The 18,593-nt window shown below is 38.7% G+C and overlaps 1 protein-coding gene across 12 annotated transcripts in view; it reads right to left on the reverse strand.

Moving 5' to 3' along the window:
* NXPE3 (neurexophilin and PC-esterase domain family member 3) overlaps positions 1-18,593 on the reverse strand; it is a 41,749-nt gene that overhangs the window by 13,424 nt on the left and 9,732 nt on the right. For all 12 annotated transcript variants that reach the window (XM_077990417.1, XM_015128764.3, XM_077990421.1 and 9 more), the window contains 2 exon segments: positions 7,805-8,559; positions 2,687-2,760 (listed from right to left, as the gene is read on the reverse strand). In XM_077990417.1, coding sequence (XP_077846543.1) covers positions 2,687-2,760; positions 7,805-8,427 — 697 coding nt within the window. In that variant the 5' untranslated portion in view covers positions 8,428-8,559.

Here is an 18,593-nt window from a genome sequence, read left to right on the forward strand (position 1 = left end):
ACTATAAACCCCTTCTAAGGCTAAAGCAAAGAAAATACAACACAAGCCTCAAATACCTTGTGGTGCCAGAAAGGAAGTGCTCAAAACAAACAAAAGGATGAGAGCACACAGGGTGACAAAAGGGCATAAAGAAGCCAAACTGAAAGCATTCTCAACTGCCAAAACTGGAACAATTTGAGCAAAAATAAAAGAAAATAAAATAATGATGGAATTGGATTGGATTATAACCCAAAGAATGAAATTATCATGAGTCTACACTGATATAAATACTTAAAATGAAGAAGGGACCACTCTTCTTTGCAGAATTCCAACTAATAAACGTTGAAAGATTGAGAGACATTAAAAGTCACAATTAGAATGCCACCAAAATCATTGCCACAGGCAAGATCTGATGAACCCTGATGAATGCTAAAATTAGTTGGTGAAAGTTTAAGCAGAAACAGAATGTTTGCATAGAATGAAGTAAAAGAAGGAAAAATACGAGCCCTTTATTTAGGGTCTTTGAGTGCCCCCTGGTGGTCAATAGAGTGAAATTCAATGAAGTTCTGCCAAGCTGGGTTCCTTCTATATTCCATAAATCAATTGCCCTTCTCTTTTCTTTCCAATTATATACCTGTTACAAGAAGATGATTTTCCTATTAAAAACCAGGATATTCTGCTCCTACAAATTCATACTTCCTTCCTCTAAAAGTATATCAAAAGTCTCACTAATTACCAAATCTATCTTCCCTCTAACCAGAAGAGTAAATCATAAAACCATAGCCACTTCCTGGTTGATCCTCAAGACTTGTCAGGTACAGGTAAACTTTCCAAAGTTCCTCCCACTGACCATCCCTGGGACACCTAGGGACATCACAATAAGGGCAAGCCAGTCGAAGACTGTGAGAAAGGAGGACAGATCCAGTAGTGGGAGAGAGGGCCTCCTGAGGATATCAGACATGGAGAGTGTTTAGAGCACAGTACTACCGAAGAACACCATGTCTACTGACATCTTGACAATCTAAGCAATCTAAGGCCCAAACAGATAAAAGATAAATATTTCCATTATTGAAGTCTCATATACAAAGCCTCTAAAATTAGTAATTCATTTGGTTCAAGTAAATCAACAACAGCTCTTCATCAGGAAAAGACTGGGAATTCTTGTGGCATACAATAGTAGAGACAAGGGATATAAACTGGCAGTGCCCTGGCTGCATATGGGCCAAACGGATTTCATTTAGCCCATACAATATTTTCAAAGTCTTGAATTAGATGTCAATGTTCTAAAATCTGGAGATATCACATTTAAAAAATCAAAGTTTCTGGTTTCTCTTGGAAAAAACAAATCTATGGATCTGCCCACATAGGGTTTGTTTCTACATGGTAACAAAGGAGCAGAAACTGAAAAGAGGCTGCCCCTTGAGATGGTCCTTGCTTTTCAGTTCCTTCCCCACCACTCAAACAAGGCATGTGGCTAATATCCACTCTGCTTGATCCATATGTACTAAATATTGAGCCCCTGAAGCAAAAGGGTTTACAACATCTACAGAGTTACTATTAGTTAATATACTTATAAAAGCTAGAAGGACCTTGCCCGCCATCTGTATAAGCTTCATTAGTAACGTTCATCCCTTCTTTCTAAAAATCACGATAGCTAATTATATCTGTTCTGCAAAAACATAACATAAACATTTGCTGCTCTGAATTTTGTTCTTTTACTATTAATATTCTACAGCAATAAATCAGAGTCACCCAAAAAGTTTGTTAAAACATGAACTGCTGGGCCCCACCAGCCAGGGTTTCTGTTTCAGTCGTCTGAGCTAGGACTTGAGAATCTGCAATTCTATCAGGTCTCCTGGTAATGCTGATGCCATGGATCCACAGATCACACTTTGAGAACAGCTGCTATTCTCCAACCCAATGTTTTTTATTTTAAACATTTCCATTATAATTTTACCCATATGTCTCAAGTATCTCTAGAAAAGCAATGTCCTACACAACTTTTTGTGATGATGGATAAATTCTATATAAAATGCTGTCTATATATAGTTATTCGGCATGTGTGATTAAATAACTAGATTTTGAATTTTATTTAATCTTAATTAAATTTGAATCACTACATGTGACTAGTTGCTATCACATTGGACAACATTGTTCAAAGACTCAAGGAGCCAAACAGAAGAAGGCTGGCAAGAGAAGAAAATTTTTACATGAGCATAAATAGCAAAACTCGGCCATGCACATGTCTGTAATCCCAGCACTTTGGGAGGCCAAGGTGGGAGGATTGCTTGAGCTCAGGAGTTCAAGACCATCCTGGGCAACACGGCAAAAAATTGTCTCTGCAAAAAAAATACAAAAATCAGCCAGGTGTGGTGGTGTATGCCTGTAGTCCCAGCTACTTGAGAGGCTGAGGTGGGAGGATCACTTGAGCCCAGGAGGTCAAGGCTGCAGTGAGTCAAGATTGTGCCACTGCACTCCAGCCTAGGTAACAGAGTAAGATCCTGTCTCAAAAAAATAAAATAAAATAACAATAATTACGCACGCAAGATCTGATTTTTTAAATCAAACAGTACTTTTAATATTTTCAATTGTGACCAGAAGTAACTATGGCATATAAGTTTTTGCAGCATAAATGAAACAACAGAGCCTCAACCCACTTAGTAAGAAAAACAATAAATCATCAAGCTTATTCTTTTTTTTTTTTTACCTTTTATTCTTCTGGGAATCACAGTTACCCAATCAGGTCCACTGGAGTTGATTGGCATTTTGATATTGACACCACTTTAAGAGGAATAAAAAAGCACAAGCTCAGGTTCAGGAACATTTATTTTCAGATATATGTCTTTACTTGCAAATGATAAAATGACTAATTTCACAGAGACTTATGATGATGAAACATACTTATGAATGTTAACCAACACAAATAATAAACTGGGTTTCTTATAATAAGCAGGTTATATGTATATAAAAACTGAAAAAAATTAAATTGATTCTTAAAATTTCACTCCACTGTATACTGCTAAGAGCGCAAACTCCAAAATGACCAATTCTGGTTTGAATGATGTACTCCCCTCGGACTCAGAGAATGGCTCACACTGACAAGAATGTCTACTTTGTCATTATCTAGTTTTCAGGCTGCAAGTTCATGCTGCATTAAGTCATGTATCTGACTCCTTAGGCCTTTTCCAGATCTCAGAGGAGTCCTACGTGGGACACTTGCCCCCAGATATTTACTTATGCAGTACTTTGCTCATCATTACCAGGACTCTCTAGTGTCTGTTCCCCTTACTAAAACATGTACTACTCGAGGGAGGCAGCAGGGGAAAAAAGTAAAATACAATAAAACATATACTACTCAAAGACAAGGGTGATGCCTCATTCATCTTTGCATCCTAGCACCGGCCCTGGTCTAGAATCCATACTCTATTTTTGGAGGGCTGCATTAAAACGTGGGGGAGGGTGGAGGTAAGGAGAAAAGCACTGAAAATTCAGGGCAACTATTCCAGAAACTGAGTCACAATAAAACTAGGCCTCATGTACTTAGACCAAAAACAAAAAAATAAAATGTTAACTCCCCAAACTCTTGATATGGGAATATGCAGTCATTTTTTATTATTTCTTCAATTTCAGAAAAAATTGTTTATTCAACAAATAATTCTTAAGCTTCTGAAGCCAGGTACTGTCCTAGAATCCAGGGCTACTACAGTAAGCAAAACACAGCATCTCCTTCTTCATGGAGCTGACACAGAGGAGACAGACAAAAAACAAGTAATGAAGGAAGCATACAGGCCTGGCCACATTAGAGCATAATCGAATTTCATAGCTTAAATAAAGTGATTTTTAAGACAGCACATATAAACTACTTTCATGAGTTTAGAGTTTTATGGTAAGAAAAAAATATACAATTTACTTGTCTATAGTTATAAGAATTATATAATTATTATTGTACAATAATTTTCTTGCAAAAACATAATTTCCTTTATAATTTTCCTGCCAAAATATTTAGCCTCAATCTAATCACATGGAAAGTGAAAACAATAAAGCAAATCCAAAGTAGACTGGGTTTGCTGGCTCATGCCTGTAATCCCAGCACTTTGGGAGGCCAAGACGGGCGGATCTCCTTAAAGCCAGGAGTTTGAGACCAGCCCGGCCAACACAGCAAAACTCCATCTCTACTAAAAATACAAAAATTAGCCAGGTATGGTGGTGCACGCCTAGTACTCCCAGCTACTCCGGAGGGTGAGGCACAAGAATCACTTGATCCCAGGAAGTAAAGTGAGCCGAAGGTTACAGTGAGCTGAGATCACTGCATTGCACCCCAGCCTGGGTGACAGAGCGACACTCTGTCTCGAGAAGAAAAAAAAAAAAAAGTAAAGGACATTCTACAAAACAGCAACATCAAAATTGCCAATGTCATACAAAACAAAATAGGCTAAAGAATTCTTTTGGATTAAAGAGATAACCAAACATACTGTGTAAGCATAGATTAAATTAGTTAAAATTTAAAAGATAGCTATAGAAGTCATTATTGGGACAAGTGAAGAAACTTGAATATCTAATATGAACTGCATATTAAATAATAGTACTATAACAATGATAAATGTCCCAAATGTGATCATTATGGTTACATGTTAGAGAAAGTCCATTTTCTTAGAAGAGGCATGTTTATGGAGTGCAGAGCCATGATGTCTGCACCATACTCTCAGATGGTTCAGGGGAAAAAATTATACACAGATACATATAAACACAGAGAAAGAAAAGCAAAATGTGGCAAAACATTAATAATAGTGAATCTAAGTTAAAGGTATATGAGTTCATTGTTATTATTCCTGCAACGTTTCTAAAGATTCAATATTTTTAATAAAAAGTTAGAAAAAAGCAGCAATCATGCTAAAATAAAAGGGAAATGTTGTAGGTGATAAGCCCATTCTTTCAAAAGGCCTTCCCTTATATTAATAGGATCTTTAAGGAAACCCCTGTTGTCCTTTCCAAAACTAACACTTTTATTCCCTTACAGATAAAGAACAAAGATGCCATTCCTCTAATTGTTCAACTGTCATTTAGGGAACCAAATACCAAGGCTAAGATTCTTCATTCTTTCTGGTTTAAGTATGGTTATGAGTTACCAAGCAAGAGAAGGAAAAAAGGTTATCAGTTCAACATATTTGGGCCATGAGCTCAAAACAGTACACCCAAAGATCCCCCAAAAATCAATTTAAATCTTTTTCTTTTTCTTTTCAGATGGTCTTATGCAATATTTTAGAACCTAAAGAGAATAAAGGATGGAAAATAAAAACCAATTATAAGGACTCTGTCAAATGTTTCCTTTCCAAAAACTTACACCACCTCAAACATTGTTTTCTCAGCAAACGTCCAGGTAAATAGAATTCTGCAATTATTCTACAACACTGTACCATCAACCAGCCTCACCCAGGACATGCAAGTAAGGGCAGGGACAAACACATTATTTTATCCTTGTGGGTTCATGGGTGTTTTTTGTTTTAATGGTAGAATTTACAGTCAGAAATACTTTTAAGTTTTACACTAAGTTAGCTCTCTAAACTTTCTCTATTTTCCACGTGGAATTTGAGTCAATTACTATGCTTCTTCCTCTTTGCTAGACCACTAAGTAGACTGACAACATAACTCTATAGGGCAATTATAGTTACCAATCATTTACTATAGATTTCAAAACAATTATGACAGTGGAATTGGAATGTTCCCAACACAAAGATGATAAATGCTTCAGGCAATGGATACTCCAATTACCCTGATTTGATCATTACCTTTTATATGCTTGTATCAAAATATCATATCTACCTCAAAAATATGTACAACTAGTATGTATCCATACTAATTTAAAAATCTAAAAACACAACTCTAACGGAGCATGGGGGCTCACATCTGTAATTCCAGCCCTTTGGGAGGCCAAGGCAGGAGGACTACTTGAGCCCAGGGGTTCAAGACCAGCCTGGGCAACATAGTGAAACCACATTTCTAAAAAACATACAAAAATTAGCTGGGTGTGGTGGCACACACCTGTAGTCTGACACGGGAGGTGGCGCACACTCGGGAGGCTGAGGCGGGAGAATCGCTCAAACCCGGGATGTCAAGGCTGCAGTGAGCTACAATCATGCCACCGCACTCCAGCCTGGGTGACAAAGTGAGACTCTGTTGCAAAACAAACCAACCAACCAACCCTCTAAAATAGGGTAACTGAGTAGTCTTCATACATAGGCAAAAAAGTACACAGAAATAAAATAATCTGCTCAGTCACTAATAAACAGCATGTCTGAAACCTGAACTCAGGAATAAAATGAAAAAACTTGTTTTGGTTTTGTTTGGAGGAGCTGTGAAATTTCATTTTGTTTTCATTTTGTACTGAACCATAGAAAATACTAGTCTTCTCAGCAGTACAGTAAACACTGTACATTGAGTAGTGCTCCCTCTGCTGGCCTTCCAAAGGTATGGCATGAATCCACTACACATGTACATAACCCGGTATGACCAAAAGCTGACTTGAGGGTGGAAAACTGAAGGGTTTTATTTTAGGAACTCCTACAAACCACATACTTTATGGTAGCAACTTTTCTCCCGTCTGGTAATGAGTGGACATAAACTATGAAATTTTTTAGGGTGCCCAGATGTACTTAACAAAAATACCTCCCTTTTATCCAAGAAAAAAATTCTCTCTACCAAGGACTGTTTAAAAACAATATACTCCATTAAAAAGTAAAAAACATGTATACATTCTTTCAAACAATTGTACTTTTTTGTTGAGGCAGGGTCTCACTCTGTTGCCCAGGCTGTAGTGCAACTGTGATCACAGCTCACTGCAACCTCAAACTCCTGGGCTCCAGCCTTCCTCCCACCTCTGCCTCCCAAAGTGCTGGGACTACAGTCATGAGCCACCACACTTGGCCAAAATGGTACTTTTTAAACATGTAGCTTTTATAATTTTTTATGTCTTAGTAATGTTATGAAATGTTGAAGAAAACACAAATTGTAATTCATATTGGTTCCATATTCCTTTCTGCACATTATTCTATGTATTTATCATCATGCTGAAAATATTTTATGCTTATATTTGAAATAGAAATTTGAACACAATACTGCAATAATTTCAACAACTATATAGCTTAAAAAATATAGTTTTCTGTGGCATTCCTGACTTCCTATGCTTATTAAGTAAACCCAATGTTGCCATATTCATAGTTTTTTAATCAGTATGTTCAAATGATTTTAAAAACCGTTATTATGTTACTTTTTAAAGTTTCAGTTCATTAGATACAAAGACAAAACACCAGCCTGACTACTAGGCCTACCAGCCTGTTCTTGGATTGTATTTTTTCTTCACATAAAATAGATGGGGTCTTGCTATGTTGCCCAGGCTGGTCTCAAACTCCTGGGCTCAAGCGATCCTCCCATTTCATCCTCCCAAAGTGCTGGGATTACAAGCATGAGTCACCACCACACCTGGCCCTTGGATAACTTTTATCTGTTCTGTGAATAAGGGATTTTACTTACACAGCTACTGTGCAAACCCACTATGTGGTTCTAAAGTAAAACAGATATGAGGGTAAAGAAAAAAATTCAAGGGTAAAAGGTCTTTAATTTGGACTTAGATAAGCACTAAGCTTCACTTGTAAAACACTAACGAAAAATACAAATCTATGTTTATTTTTTTATTCCCTACCTCTTCTGAATTGGGCCACGATGAGAGAGAGATAAGAAACACATATCCAATACCAGAAAGTCTCCTAAATGGGACAAGGACAGTGGAAAAGAACTCTTCAAATTATCCCCAAGAAAAAACAGCACGTACCTCTGGAAGAAAGCACTCTCTGCAGCAGTTAGGAGACCCTTCAGGTATCCACCTTTGAAATGGGTAATTCTGCTGCTGCAAGGGAGCTTCTTTGGTTTGAAGCAGAACCAGGGCTCCCCAGTGTAGAGGTCTGTAAAGTTACACAGGGGCAGATTCCCAGGAAGACACACGTTGCACTCAGTAGTTTCAGAAATTCTTCCCGAACGGAAGAGACTCTTGAAATAGACCCTGTCTGGTTTATCTTCCTGTAAGCGCTGAAGAACTCTGATCCCTTCACTGGGGTGGACCAGAAATATGGACACTTTAACTTTGCCCGGCCATAACAAAGTAAAGAAAACCTTGTAAAACCCATTCTGGTAGTCCACCACCCTGCCCACAGCCCCAGCCTGCAGCTTGGGGGAGTGAATTCTGGCCTGCAGGTAGTCTCCACCATACTTCTTGGGCTTTCTTTGAAAATCCTGTACATGAACCAGCACCTCCAGCTGGCTTCCCACCTGAAAGAAGGCAGCAGAGTTCAAGATGACAAAGTAGCTGGAAGAAGGGTCAGTGCTTTTCACAAAGGGAACTGGGGCCACATCAGGAACCTGTCGGTGCAAGGCAGCCAGCAAGGAGTCCTCCTCCATGCGCTCCTGGCTGGACAGGATCTGCTGATCATAGCCGCAGTAAGGATTTCGGCTAATTCCTGTCACCTGGGAGGAAATAAACTGTCCACTGCTGTCGATGAATGTGGCTGAAACAGTCTCATGGTCCAAGTACTAAAGAAGAAGACACAAACAACAGAAATTACCACTATAATAGGTCTCTGTATTTTCGGCATAAATTCAGAGGGCTCCCCACACTTCTGTGAGTTTTAGCTCCAGGAGCTCACACAGTGAGTTTGAGCTCCAGGATTCTCACAGTGAATATCAAAGAAAAAATTCTCTTGGGCTTCCAGGAAGGGAAAGGGAAAAGGACTCATTTTGAAGTATGCAGAGCACTGTGTTGTTCTGAACAAAGCTGCCCCTCAAGAGAAACTACTTTATCAGAACCTAGCCTATTGGAGTTTTATCAGAGCCTAACCAACCTGAGAGAAGGGAAATACCCAACTCCAGCCCACTTTAGCCACCCAGTCCAACCTAAGATGGTGAAACACCAAGAAAAAAATAAAAGAAAGGAATGGAGAAAGATATACCATGCTAACACTAACCCAAAAAAACCAGTAGCAGCTGTATTAATTTCAGAGCAGATTTCAAAGCAAGGAAAGTTATCAAAGATAAAGGGGGTCATTACATAATAATAAAGGAGTCAATTCTCAAAAAAAAATAAATAAATAACAACCCTTAACATGTAAGTACCTAACCAATGAGTATCAAAACATGTGAAGCAAAAACTAACGGAGAAATAGATGAATCTACATTATAGTCTAAGACTTCAACACTCCTCTATCAGAAATACAGAGATCCAGTAGGCAGAAAATCGGTAAGGACATAGTTGAATTCAATAGCACCATCAATAAACTGGATATAGTCGACATCTGTAAACTACTTCACATCAAGCTCACATGGAACATTCACCAAAACGGACCACATTCTGGGCCATAAAATGCACCTTAAAAAATTTTTAAAAATAAAAATCATACAATGTCTTCTCTTAAGCCATAATGAAATTAAACTAGAAATCAATAGAGATAGATAGCTGGAAAAATCCCAAAATGGTATACAAATGGGTAACATACAAAATCTCATGAGAAATTTTAAAATATTTTAACTAGGTGAAGGTGAAAATATAATTTATTAAACACTATAGGATGAAGCAAGAGAAGTGCTTAGAGGGAAATTCATAGTACTATACATATTTTAGGAAAGAAAAATGACCTAAAATGAATAATTTAACCTTACATCTTAGCAAACTAGAAAAAGAGGAGCAAACAATATCCAAAATAAGCAGAAGAAAAATAATAAATATGATAGTAGAAATCAGTGAAGTTGAAAACAGGAAATTAATAAAGAAAAATCAATGAAACCCAAAGCTGGTTTTTTAAAAGATTGATAAAATTGATAAGCCTCTAGCTAGGCTAAGAAAAAAAGAGGGAGGACACAAATTATTAATATCAGAAATGAAAAGGAGGCCATCACTACAGATCCCATGGACATTAAAGGAACAAAGGACTATTATGAACAATTCTGTGACCATAAATTGGATAACCCAGATGAAATGGACCAATTCCTTGAAGGACACAGTCCATAAAGAATCCACCTAATGATGCAAAAGTAATATTATAACTAGTGGAAATCAAATATAAAAGAATGAAGTAGGCCGGGTGAGGTGGCTCACATCTGTAATGCCAGCACTTTGGGAGGCTAAGGCAGGTGGATCACGAGTTCAGGAGTTCAAGACTAGCCTGGCCAACATGCTGAAACCCCACGTCTCTACTAAAAACAGAAAAATTAGCCGAGCATGATGGCGGGTGCCTGTAATCCCAGCTACTCAGAAGGCTGAGGCAGAGAACTGTTTGAACCTGGGAGGCGGAGGTTGCAGTGAACCAACATTGCACCACTGCACTCCAGGTTGGGTGATAGAGTGAGACTCCATCTCAAAAAAAAAATAATAAATAAGTAAGAACGCATAGTGCTTTCTTCATCACTTAGAGTAGAAAGTTAAGATATATTATCTTAGGCTGTTGGGGAAATAAAAGGTCTAAATACATTATTTAATGTTATATATAGAAATAAAATTAATTTTACAAATTGTGGAAGGAGAATGAAGTAAGCAGAGGCCTTATCTTTCATTAACAGTAGTAGGTCGGGTGCAGTGGCTCATGCCTGTAATTCCAACACTTTGGGAGGCTGAGGCAGAAGAACTGCTTAAGGCCAGGAGTTCAAGACCAGCCCGGGCAACATAGCAAGACCCGATCTCTACAATAAATTTTTTTTAAAAGTTAGCCAAGCGTGGTGGCACATGCCTGTAGTCCTAAGCTACGTGAAAGGCTGAGCTGGGAGGATCACCGAAACCAGGAGCTCCAGGTAGTAGTGAGCTATAATCACACCACAGAACTCCAGCCTGAGCAACAGAGCAAGACCTTGTCTCTAACAAATACATAAATAAATATAAACTAAAACTAGGCTGGGCACAGTGGCTCACACCTGTAATCCCAGCACTTTGGGGCAGAGGTGGGCAGACCGGGATCGCTTGAGCTCAAGAGTTCGAGACTAGCCTGGGCAACATGGTGAAACCCCGTCTCTACTAAAAATACAAAAATTAAGCTGGGTGTGGTGGTGCACCTCTGTAATTTTAGCTATTCAGGAGGCTGAAGCACAAGAATTGCTTGAACGCAGGAGGCAGAGGTTGCAGTGTGCTGAGATCGTGCCACTGCGCTCCAGCCTGGACAACAGAACAAGACCCTGTCTCAAAAACTTTAAAAGAAAAAAAAAATAGATATATAGATATATATACACATACACACACACATATATGTGCATATATATGTTTGTTGTTGTTTATTCCCCTGCAGTTTAACTAATTGCATAATGTAAGGTGTAGTTTTCTACATCTTAGGTAGGTTAGTTATATGCCTCAGGTTAGGTATATAACTTTTTTCCTGCCCATTTGTTCCTGTATCCTGTTTACACATATATATGTGCATTGGGCCTCCCAATGTGCTAGGAATCCAGGTATGAGCCATTGCGCCATCTTATGTAATATTTTTAATTAAAATTGAGTCTGCTTTTTAGAAACTGATAAGATATTCCAATCACAAGAGTACAGTAAGTGTCAGAAGCATAGTATGGAAAGGGATTAGGGAGTGAGAGACTGCCAAATTTCAGAGCCAGAGCTTTTTCTCCATTTACTCCAAGCTTCTTTATCAATTATCATCACAGTAATAAGCAGCTTAAAATTCCTGACAACAGTATCATGCTGGACAAGATGACCTCTTCAGACAGGTGAAAATGCTTATAGCTCCCTCCACTAAAAGATGCATCTGATTTGCAATATCACAACTGTTTATTCAATATTGATACCTCCCTTCTCCATTCAGTAGAAAAGAGTTGGTTCGTCAAATAATTAGAGCTTTTAGCTGGCATTAAGTACGGAAGTTTCCAAGAACTAAAGTGGAACAAAAGAATAATTTTCTAACATTTCCTCCTGCCTGTTATAACATTATGATGTGGGACTGTGGCCTACCCTCTCAAGTCTCTCTGTCTCTCCCTTTGCCTTCCTCCTTCTCTGCCCAAGACCTACACAACTATCTTTTTTCTCTATTATAATATTTAGTGTGTTGAATATGATAAAATTAGCACACACATTCACAAAACCAATGCAGGTAAATGCCATGCACACTTAAGGTCTTGAAATGTATTGTCCCTCTGCCATCCTACTCCATCTAGAAATCCATTATTTCAAACTCCATCTAGAAAACCATTATTTCCAACCCCTGTACACAAACCTCCTGGGCTCTACCCTCCTTCTACCTTCCATCTCCTTCACAGCCAGAAACTCCCTGAATGTCCTACTCTCTGGCAGCAAATGTATCTGCATTACCAACCATCATGATATTTTTCCCTCTTAGGTCAGAGAAAGGAATGTGGCTCCTCCTATAAAAGTAATAAAATAAGAATACTCACAATATCCTCATGTTCCATGTCCTATAGAAGGCTATGTGCTCCACCTGTGCTCTAGATCTCATCCTCTCCTCCCCCTTTTCAGCTTCTCTATAATCTCTTTCCCCACAAATTCAAGTCCCTCAAACTTCTACTTCCGGCCAAGATAGAGAAACAGTAACGCACTTTAGCCTCCCACATGAAACAACAGAAAACAAAAGTCAAAATATATGAAACAATGCTTTTCCAGACACTAGGCATCAGACAATAAAACACAGTGATGCCTAATAGACAGTAAACAAACGAGGTGAGCCCTAGGACTGTCCTTTGCTTAGCGTCTTGAGAGAGTTTCCAGGTTGCAGCACAGGAAGAGGAGCCCAGGTAGAGCATGGCAAACCACCCAAGGCAAGGAGATAAGGCTGAGAGTCTTGAAGACCATGGTGATTATAATTCACAGGAAAGCAGAACAACTGTGAAGAAAAATAACTCAGGAGATCTACAGAGAGTCCCACTCCAGTATTCAACAGAGCAATTATGAACATATGTGTATAAGGAAACTATTGGAGGCTGGGGAAAGAACTACCTGAAAGCAAAAATTAAAAAAATTTAAAAATAAAAAAACAGTAACCTGAGTTTATACAGGAATAGTACTTCCTACCAGCCAGACTGGAAAAGCACAGATTAAAACAAAAACAAAAACAAAAAAACATACACACACAAAACACCTTGTCAAATAATACAAAAAAAAAAAAGGCAGAATAAAAGGAAAAAGAGAATAAAGAAGAGGTGGGACAAATATAAAACAAACAGCAAAATGGTAGATGTAACCATAATGCTTTCAAAAAATATATTAAAGGTAAACAGGCTAAGCAACCCAACTAAAAGGCAGAGATTATCAGACTGTATTAAAAAACAAGATCCAATTACATGCTAGCTAGAAGAAACTTGCTTTAAATATAAAAACACCACAGACAACATCAATATGAATGGGCAAAAGCTGGAAGCATTCCCCGTGAAAACCAGCACAAGAAAAGGATGTCACCTCTCACCACTTATATCCAACATTGGAAATCCTAGCCAAAGGATCAGGCAAGAGAAAGAAATAAAGGGCATCCAAATAAGAAGAGAGGAAATCAAACTATCTCTGTTTGCAGACAGTAAGATTCTATATCTAGAAAAACCCATAATCTCAGTCCAAAAGCTTGTCCAATTAACAACTTCAGCAAAGTTTCAGAATACAAAAACAATGTACAAAAATCACTAGCATTCCTATACATCAACAACAGCCAAACTGAGAGCCAAATCAGAAAGGCAATCCCATTCACAGTTGTCACAAAAAGAATAAAATACTCATGAATACAGCTAACAAAGGAGGTGAAAGAGCTCTAAAATGAGGATTACAAAACACTATTCAAAGAAATCAGAGAAGACACAAACAAATGGAAGAACATTCCATGCTCATGAACAAGAAGAATCAATATAATTAAAATGGCTATGCTGCCCAAAGCAATTTACAGATTCAATGCTATTCCTATCAAACTACCGACAACATTCTTCATAAAACCAGAAAAAACGATTTTAAAATTCATATGGAACCAAAAAGAGCCTGAATAGCCAAGGCAATCCTAAGCAAAAAGAACAAAGCTGGAGTCATCATGTTACCTGACTTCAAACTATACTACAAGGCTACAGTAACCAAAACAGCATAGTACTGGTACAGAAACAGGCACAGATACCAACAAAACAGAATAGAGAATCCAGAAACAAGGCCACACATTTACAACCAATCTGATCTTCAACAAAGCTGACAAAAACAAGCAATGAGGAAAAGACTCCCTATTCAATAAACAGTGCTGGAATAACTGGCTAGTCATATGCAAAAAATTGAAACTGGACCCATTCCTTACACTATACACAAAAATCAACTCAAGATGGAGTAAAGATTTAAATGTAAAATCCAAAACTGTAAAAACCCTAGAAGACAACCTAGGCAATACCATCCCAGACACAGGAATGGGCAAAGATTTCATGACAAAAACACCAAAAGCAATTCCAACAAAAGCAGAAATTGACAACTGGGCTCTAACTAAACTTAAGAGCTTCTGCACAGCAAAAGAAACTACCAACAGAGTAAACAGACAACCTGCAGAACAGGAGAAAATATTTGCAAACCATGCATCTGACAAAGGTCTAATACCCAGCATCTATAAGGAACTTAAACAAATTTACAAGAGAGAAACAACCCCATTAAAACGTGGGAAAAGGACATGAACAGAAACTTCTTAAAAGAAGACACACATGTGGCCAAAGAGCATATAAAAAAAAGCTCAATATCACTGATCATTAGAGAAATGCAAATCAAAACCACAGTGAGATCTCACACCAGTCAGAAAAAAAAAAAACAGATGCTGGCAAGGCTGAAGAGGAAAGGGAACAGTGTTCGTATGAGTTGAAAATTAGTTCAATGATTGTGGAAAGCATTATGGCAATTCCTCAAAGGCCTAAAAGCAGAACTACCATTCCACCCAGCAATTTTATCATGGGGTATACACCCAGAGGAATAGAAATCATTCTACCATAAAGACACATGCATGCAAATGTTCACTGCAGCACTATTCACAATGGCAAAGACATGGAATCAACCTAAATGCCCATCAATAACAGATTGGATAAGGCCGGGGGCGGTGGCTCACGCCTGTAATCTCAGCCAACATAGTGAAACCTCGTCTCTACTAAAAACACAAAAATTAGCCGGGCATGGTGGCGGGCACCTGTAATCCCAGTTACTCACACCTGGGCAGTAACTGCTGAGGCTGAGCAGCAAGTGATGCTGCTAAGGCAGCAGAATCGGGAGGCGGAGGATGCAGTGAGCAGAGATCACGCCATTGCACTCCAGCCCAGGTGACAGTGCAAGATTCTGACTCAAAAATAAATAAATAACAGAGTGGATAAAGAAAATCTTGGCCGGGCGTGGTGGCTCACGCCTGTAATCCCTGCACTTTGGGAGGCCGAGGTGGGAGGATCACGAGGTCAGGAGATCGAGACCATCCTGGCTAACACGGTGAAACCCCATCTCTACTAAGAAATACAAAAAATTAGCCAGGCGCAGTGGCGGGCGCCTGTAGTCCTAGCTACTCGGGAGGCTGAGGCCGGAGAATGGCGTGAACCCAGGAGGCGGAGCTTGCAGTGAGCTGAGATCCGGCCACTGCACTCCAGCCTGGGCGACAGAGCGAGACTCCGTCTCAAAAAAACAAACAAACAAACAAAAAAAACAAAAACAACAAAAAAAAACAAAAAAAGAAAATCTTATGTTCCATAAGAAATATAAGAAAATGTAAGAAAATCTTATATTACATATACAGCATGGAATACTATGCAGTCATAAGAACGAACAAGATCATGTCTTCTGTGGGAACATGGATGGAGCTGGAGGTTATTATCCTTAGCAAACTAACACAGGAACAGAAACCCAAATACAGCATGTATTCACTTCTAAGTGGGAACTAAATGATAAGAACTTATGAACACAAAGAAGGAAACAACACACACTGGGGTTTACTTGAGTGGGGAGAGTGGGAGCAGGCAGAGGAGCAGAGAGGGTACTGGGCTTAATAACTGGGTGATGAAATAATACATACACAAACCCCCATGACATATGCTTTCCTATGTAACAAACCTTCACATGTACCTCCAAACCTAAAATAAAAGTTTAAAAAGAAATATAATTCAATAAATAAATAAATAGATATAAAAACACAAATAGGTTTAAAAAATAACAACTGGCTGGGTGTGGTGGTGACTCACACCTGTAATCTCAGCACTTTGGAAGGCCAAGGCAGCCGGATCACTTGAGCCCAGGAGTTCAAGACCAACCTGGGCAACATGGCGAAACACTGTATCTAAAAGAAAATACAAAAAATTAGCCAGACGTGGTGACGCACACCCATTGTCCCAGCTACTCAGGGGGCTGAGAGGGAAGGATTGCTTGAGCCCAGGAGACAGAGGTTGTGGTGAGCTATGGTCGTGCCACTGCACTCCAGCCTCGGCAACAGGGCATGACCCTGTCTCAAAAAAAAAATAAAAAATAATAAAATTATGGGAAAAGATGTACTTGCTAACAGTAAACAAAGAAAAGCTAGAGTGATTATATAATACCATATAGAGTACCTTTCGGAGCAAAGAATTTTACCAAGGGTGAAGAAGGCCAACTCATGATGATAAAGCAACTAAATTCATCAAGAAGACACAATTCTAAACATTTATGTACCTAAGAACAGAACTTCACAACACATGAAGTGAAAACTGACAGAAATGCAAGGTGAAATAGACAAATTCACAATTATAATGAAAGATTTCAATAGTCTCCTTTCAATAACTGATAGAGCATGTAGACAGAAAATAGTAAGGACATTCAGAAGATGACCAACACCATGAACCATGTTGATCTGACATTTAAAGAATACTCCACGCAATAAAAGCAGAATGCATTCCTTTCCAGTACACATAGAATATATACCAAAATAGACCACATTCTGTGCCATAAACAAATCTCAATAATGTTTTAAAAGAATTCAAGTCATACAAAGTATGTTCTCAGGGGAATTAAATTAGGACTCAATAACAGAAAGGTATTTGCAAAATATCCAAATATTTGAAAGTTAAATAACACTTCTAAATAATATACAGGGCTGGATGCAGTGGCTCACACCTGTAATCTCAGCACTTTGGGAGGCTTAGGCAGGAGGATCACTTGAGCCCAGAAGTTTGAGAAAAGCCTGGACAACATAGTGAGACCCCATCTCTGCAAAAATATAAAAAATTAGCTGGGCATGGTGGCAGACACCTGTAGTCCGAGTTACTTGGGAGGGGGAGGTGGGAGGATCACTTGAGCCCAAAGGTTGTGGCTGCAGTGAGCCATGAGCATGCCACTGCACTCCAGCCTAGGCAACAGAGTGAAAACCTGTCATTAAAAAAAACCTAAATAACACATGGGTTAAAGAAAAGAAAAAGAGAAATTAGAATGTAGTTCAGCTGCATGAAAATGAAAATGAGAACAATATCTACATGTGTGGTATACACTAGAGCAGTATATAGAAATAAATTTTTTATATTTTTGTTTTTATTTTTTTAGAGACAGGGTCTCACTTTGTTGCCCAAGCTGAAGTGCAGTGACATGATCACAGCTCATATTGCGTGGAGTATTCTTTAAATGTCAGTTAGATCAACATGGTTCATGGTGTTGGTCATCTTCTGTATATCCTTACTATTTTCTGTCACATAACATCAAACTCTTGGGCTCAAGGGATTCTTTCGTCTCAGCTTCCCAAGTAGCTAGGACTACAGGTGCACACCACTACACTCAGCTAATTTTTCAAAAATTTTGGTAAAGATGGGGTCTCGCTATGTTGCCCAGGCTGGTCTCAAACTTCTGGCCTCAAGTAATCCTCCTGTCTCAGCCTCTCAAAGTGCTGGGATTACAGGCCTAAGCCACCACACCCAGTCTTGTAGAAGAAAACTTACAGAATTAAACATTTAATTAGAAAAGAAAAATCTCAAAACAATGACTTTAGCTACCACTTTAAGAAACTACGAAGAGACAATTAAATCCAAAGTAAACAGAAAACTGGAAATAATAAAGATCAGAATGGAAACTGACCAAACAAAAAAACAGAAAAAATACAGAAAATAAAATCCAAAGCTGGTTCTTCAAAAAGATCAATAAAACACAAACCTCTGGTCAGAGTGATCATGAGTAATAAGATAAACACAATTCTACAGATATTAAAAGGATAAAAGGGATTTGGGAGATCTATTTCAAGACAATGTAAATAAGACTTAATGCTACTGAGACCAGGCATGGTGGCTCACGCCTGTAATCCCAGCACTTTGGGAGGCTGAGGTGGGTGGATCGCTTGAGGTTAGGAGTTCAAGACCAGCCTGGCCAACATGGCAAAACCCCATCTTTACTAAAAATACAAAAATTAGCTGGGCACGGTGTCAGACGCCTGTAATCCCAGCTACTCGGGAGGCTGAAGAAAGAGAATCACTTGAACCTGCGAGGAGGAGGTTGCAGTGAGCCGAGACTGCACCCCTGCACTCCAACCCAGGCAAAAGGTCAAGACTCCATCTCAAAAAAAAAAGACTTAATGCTACTGAGCTGTACACCTAAAAATAACTAAGATTAGCAAATTTTATGTTTTTATCACAATTTT

This window comes from Macaca mulatta, chromosome 2 (genome assembly GCF_049350105.2).
Source record: "Macaca mulatta isolate MMU2019108-1 chromosome 2, T2T-MMU8v2.0, whole genome shotgun sequence".
Classification (NCBI taxonomy): domain Eukaryota; kingdom Metazoa; phylum Chordata; class Mammalia; order Primates; family Cercopithecidae; genus Macaca; species Macaca mulatta.